A 4304-nucleotide genomic window follows, 5' to 3' on the forward strand; every position below is an offset into this window, starting at 1 on the left:
CCCGCCCAACCGGGACCGGGACCGGGAATGGGGCCCGGGACCGGGAGAGGAGGACACCCCTCCCTCCGGGGGGCACCGGTCACGCGTGGGGTCACCGTGTCCTTCCCCAGCCCCCGGCCCCGAGCAGCGCCGTTACCAGCCCCCCCCCCCGCGTTAACGGCCTCCCGGTGCCACCCCCGGACACCTCCCACCAGCCCAGGTTGCTCCAAGCCCCCTCCAACCTGGCCTTGAACCCCTCCAGGGATGGGGCAGCCACAGCTTCTCTGGCCAACCTGGGCCAGGCTCTCACCACCCTCAGGGGGGTGGGATGGAGAGATGGAGATGGATGAGGGATGGATGGAGGGAGAGAGATGGATGGATGGATGGATGGAGGGATGGAAGGAAGGACAGATAGATGGACAGAAAGATGGACAGATGGAGGGATAGTTGGATGGACAGAGGGATGGATATAGATAGATGGAAGGATGGATGGAAGGAGGGAGAGACGGACAGATGGACAGACTAATGAAAGGAGGGATAGGGATGGAGGGATGGAGGGATGGAGATGGATGGATGGTTGGGATGGATGGACAGACAGAGATGGATGGAAGGAGGGATAGATGGATGGACAGATGGTCAGACGGATGGATGGATGGAGATATGGACAGAGATGGACCGAGGGATGGATAGACAGATGAGTGGATGGATGGATGGATGGATGGATGGATGGATGGATGGATGGATGGAGATAGATGGATGGATGGATGGATGGTTGGGGGGATGGATGAAGCTGAACTGATGGCTGGGACAGGGGATGGAGAGATACACTGCTGGACAGACAGCCAGCAGGACAAACGGCAGGGCAGCCAGGCAGGAGGCCAGGGGCACGGTGCTGTGCTCCAGCCCCACGGCCCTAACCTGCGCTGTGCCACGCTGGTGGCCAAGCACCGGGCAGGGACCTCGGACCCCTGGTGTTTCCAAGATGTCCCCATGCCATGGACATGCCTGCACCCCACTGTGATCAGTGCTCCTCAAGATGTCCCCATGGACATGCCCACAGTCCTGGTGGCACCACGGCTCTGCCACCCTGCCCCACCCTTCTCGCTCTGAGACACCCTTCGGAAAGTCAACAAAAATGGGTTTATTGGCAGTTTTGGTTCGTTCCTACCCCAGTGGAGCCCCTGAGGGGGGGGTCAGTGCCCCTCTGCCAACTGGCACCACCCTGGGGAGATCCCCCTTCTTCTGGGGACAGGACAGAGCTCCCCCCATGCCCCTGCTTCACCCCACGCCAGCCCCTTGGCATGGGCCAGCCCTCGTTTGGGGGGTTTTAAGTTCATTTCAGGGTTTTCAGAGTTTCAGTTTTTCCATCGGCCACCCCTGGATGCCGCTCTCCGTGCCGTGTGCCGGGTGGGACCCACAGCGAGCACCAAGGGAGAGTGCCAGGGACACGAGCATCACCAGGAGCCACCATGGCCCCCAGAACGTCTCAGGGGCAGAGGGCAGCGGGGGGCGGCCAGCTCTGATGGGGTACGGTGGCAGTGGGGATGGTGGCAGAGTTGATGGTGGGGATGGTGGTGGTGGGGAAGGTGGCAGAGGTGATGGTGGCGGCAGGGATGGTGGCAGCATTGATGGTGGCAGAGTTAATGGTGGGGATGGTGGTGGAGATGGTGGTAGAGGTGATGGTGGTGGCAGGGATGGTGGGGATGGTGGCAGAGTTGAGGGTGCCCAGGATGGTAGCAGAGTTGAGGGTGGGGATGGTGGTGGTGGGGAAGGTGGCAGAGGTGATGGTGGCGGCAGGGATGGTGGCAGCATTGATGGTGGCAGAGTTAATGGTGGGGATGGTGGCAGAATTGATGGTGGAAGAGTTGATAGTGCCGGGGATGGTGGCAGAGTTGACGAGGATAGGGATGGTGGCAGAGTTGATGGTGCCCAAGATAGTGGCAGAGTTAATGGTGCCAGGGATGGTGGCAGAGTTGATGGTGGGGATGGTGGTGGTGGGGATGGTGGTAGAGTTGATGGCGCTCAGGATGGTGGCAGAGTTGATGGTGCCAGGGATGGTGGCAGAGTTGATGGTGCCAGGGATGGCGGTGCCCAGGATGGTGGCAGAGTGGATGGTGGAAGAGTGGATGGTGCCGGGGATGGTGGCAGAGTTGATGGTGGGGATGGTGGTGCCCAGGATGGTGGCAGAGTTGATGGTGGCAGCAGAGATGGTGGAAGAGTTGACGGTGCCGGGGATGGTGGCAGAGTTGACGGTGGTGGCAGAGTGGATGGCGCTCAGGATGGTGGCAGAGTTAAAGGTGGCGGAGCTGATGGTGGGGATGGTGGTGGGGACGGTGCCGGCGGTGGGGACGGCGGTGGGGACGGCGGTGGCGTGGGTGCGCTCGTGGCGCAGCAGATGGGTTTTGCGGCTGAAGCTCTTGCCGCACTGGGTGCAGATGTAGGGCCGGTGGCCGGTGTGCACCGCCTGGTGCCGGGCCAGGTTGGTCTTGGAGCTGAAGCGCTTGCCGCACTGCCCGCAGCCGTGGGGCCGGGTGCCGGTGTGCACCGCCTGGTGCCTCTCCAGGTGGGATTTTCGGCTGAAGCCCCGGCCGCACTGCCCGCAGGCGAAGGGCCGGGCGCCGGCGTGGGCTTTGGCGTGGGCCAGCAGGTTGGGACGGGAGCCGAAGCGGCGGCCGCACTGGGGGCAGGGGAAGGGGCGCTCGCCCGTGTGGACCCGCAGGTGCCGCAGGAGGTGCTGGTTGTGGGCGAAGGCGCGGGGGCAGTGGGGGCAGGCGAAGGGCCGCTCGCCCGTGTGCGTGCGCTGGTGGCTGGCCAGGTTGGGCTTGTGGCTGAAGGTCTTCTCGCAGTGGGGACACGCGTAGGGCTTGAGCCCCATGTGGCCGCGCAGGTGGGCCGTCAGGTGCCGCTTGTCGCCGAAGCCCCGGCCGCACTCGGCGCAGGCGAAGGGACGCCCTTCCCGGTGCAGCCGGCGGTGAGACGCCAGGTTCTTCTTCCAGCTGAAGCTCTTCCCGCATTCCGGGCACGGAAAGGGTTTCTCCTCCGTCGGGACGCCCCCGTCGTCGTCCCCCGGTGCCGCCGGCTCGGCGTGGAGCTGCTGGTGCCGCAGGAGGTGCTGCTTGTGGGCGAAGCGGCGGCCGCAGCGGGCGCAGGGGAAGGGGCGCTCGCCGGTGTGGGTGCGCTGGTGCCGCACCAGGTGGGTTTTCTTACGGAAACGCCGGCCGCATTCGGGGCAGGGGAAGGGTCTTTCCCCCGTGTGGGTCTTCTGGTGGGAGCGGAGGTGGATCTTCTGGCGGAACCGGCGGCCGCACTGGCCGCAGGGGTAGGGCCGCTCGCCCGTGTGGACCCGCAGGTGCCGGGTGAGGTGAGCCTTCTTCCCAAAGCCCTTCCCGCACTGGGCGCAGGCGAAGGGGCGCGGGGGGGTCCCGCAGCCCCTGCAGGAGCCGCTTTCGCCCTCGCCCGGGCCCAGCCCCCCGTGGAAGCAGCCCCCGCCGGCCGGGCTCTGGCCCAGCAGCGGCCAGGGCGACATGGCGAAGGTGGCCAACTCGCCGTAGCCCAGCTCCTCCGGGCACGGCCGCTCCGCTTTGCAGTTGCCCCCGCAGCCCAGCGTGTCGGCGGCGGCTGGGGGGGGGAACACCCCGGAGGGGGGCTGCCCCCCCAGCAGGGCTTCGGGGCCGGCTGGCCATTCTTCATACTCTTCTTCCACCTTCACCTTCCTCACCAGCCAGTCCTCTGCGGGGCACAGAGGGTGGGGGCGGTGGGGGACCGTGCCCGCTCCCCCCAGCACCCCACACGGCTCCACTGGCCGTGGGGACGGAGTGACCGTCACCGCCTGTCCCTGGGGGGACACACGACCGTGGCGTTGCCCTCACCTGAGCAGCCGTGGTCCAGCCCCCCCGGCTCCTCGCCATCGCCCTCGGGCATCGCCTCCACCTTGGGGACCACCAACAGCCCTGGGGAGACAAAGGGGGCAAAGCCAGTGTCCCCCCCCATCGCCAGGAGGGTCCCTCACCCCGTGGGGACCCCAGGAGCTGGGGGGGGGACAGGCAGGACCCCCCTGGTACCCACCTGAGCTGGCACAGCTTGACGCCCCCGTCTCCTCCGCCTGCGGCACCGGCTCCGGCTTCACCATGGGGGGGCCTGAGAGGGAGGGGACAGGGCTGAGCCCCCCCAGTGGTGCCCACCTTGCCCCTTCCTGGGGGGCTGGGGTGGTCCCGCTCCCCCAGCCCCCCCCAGCGCGTACCCAGGGTGCACAGGGCGTCCAGGCTCTCCCTCATGGCGCGGCTCCGGTGCTCGGGGGGGGGCTGGGGAGGAACGGCAGGGGTCCC

The 4304-nt window shown here is 66.8% G+C and overlaps 1 protein-coding gene across 1 annotated transcript in view; it reads right to left on the bottom strand.

Annotated features, from left to right (window-relative positions):
- Positions 1-4298, bottom strand: part of LOC106896047 (zinc finger protein 594-like) — an 18548-nt gene extending 14250 nt beyond the window's left edge. Inside the window, exons 1-4 of the mRNA XM_014955759.1 lie at positions 4220-4298; positions 4045-4116; positions 3849-3929; positions 2351-3708 (exon numbers count right to left, since the gene is read on the bottom strand). Coding sequence (XP_014811245.1) covers positions 2351-3708; positions 3849-3929; positions 4045-4116; positions 4220-4253 — 1545 coding nt within the window. The 5' untranslated portion in view covers positions 4254-4298. The remainder of the gene's footprint in view (positions 1-2350; positions 3709-3848; positions 3930-4044; positions 4117-4219) is intronic.
- Between the last annotated feature and the right edge of the window lie 6 nt (positions 4299-4304).

Source organism: Calidris pugnax, unplaced genomic scaffold (assembly GCF_001431845.1).
Source record: "Calidris pugnax isolate Ruff unplaced genomic scaffold, ASM143184v1 scaffold272, whole genome shotgun sequence".
NCBI lineage: Eukaryota > Metazoa > Chordata > Aves > Charadriiformes > Scolopacidae > Calidris > Calidris pugnax.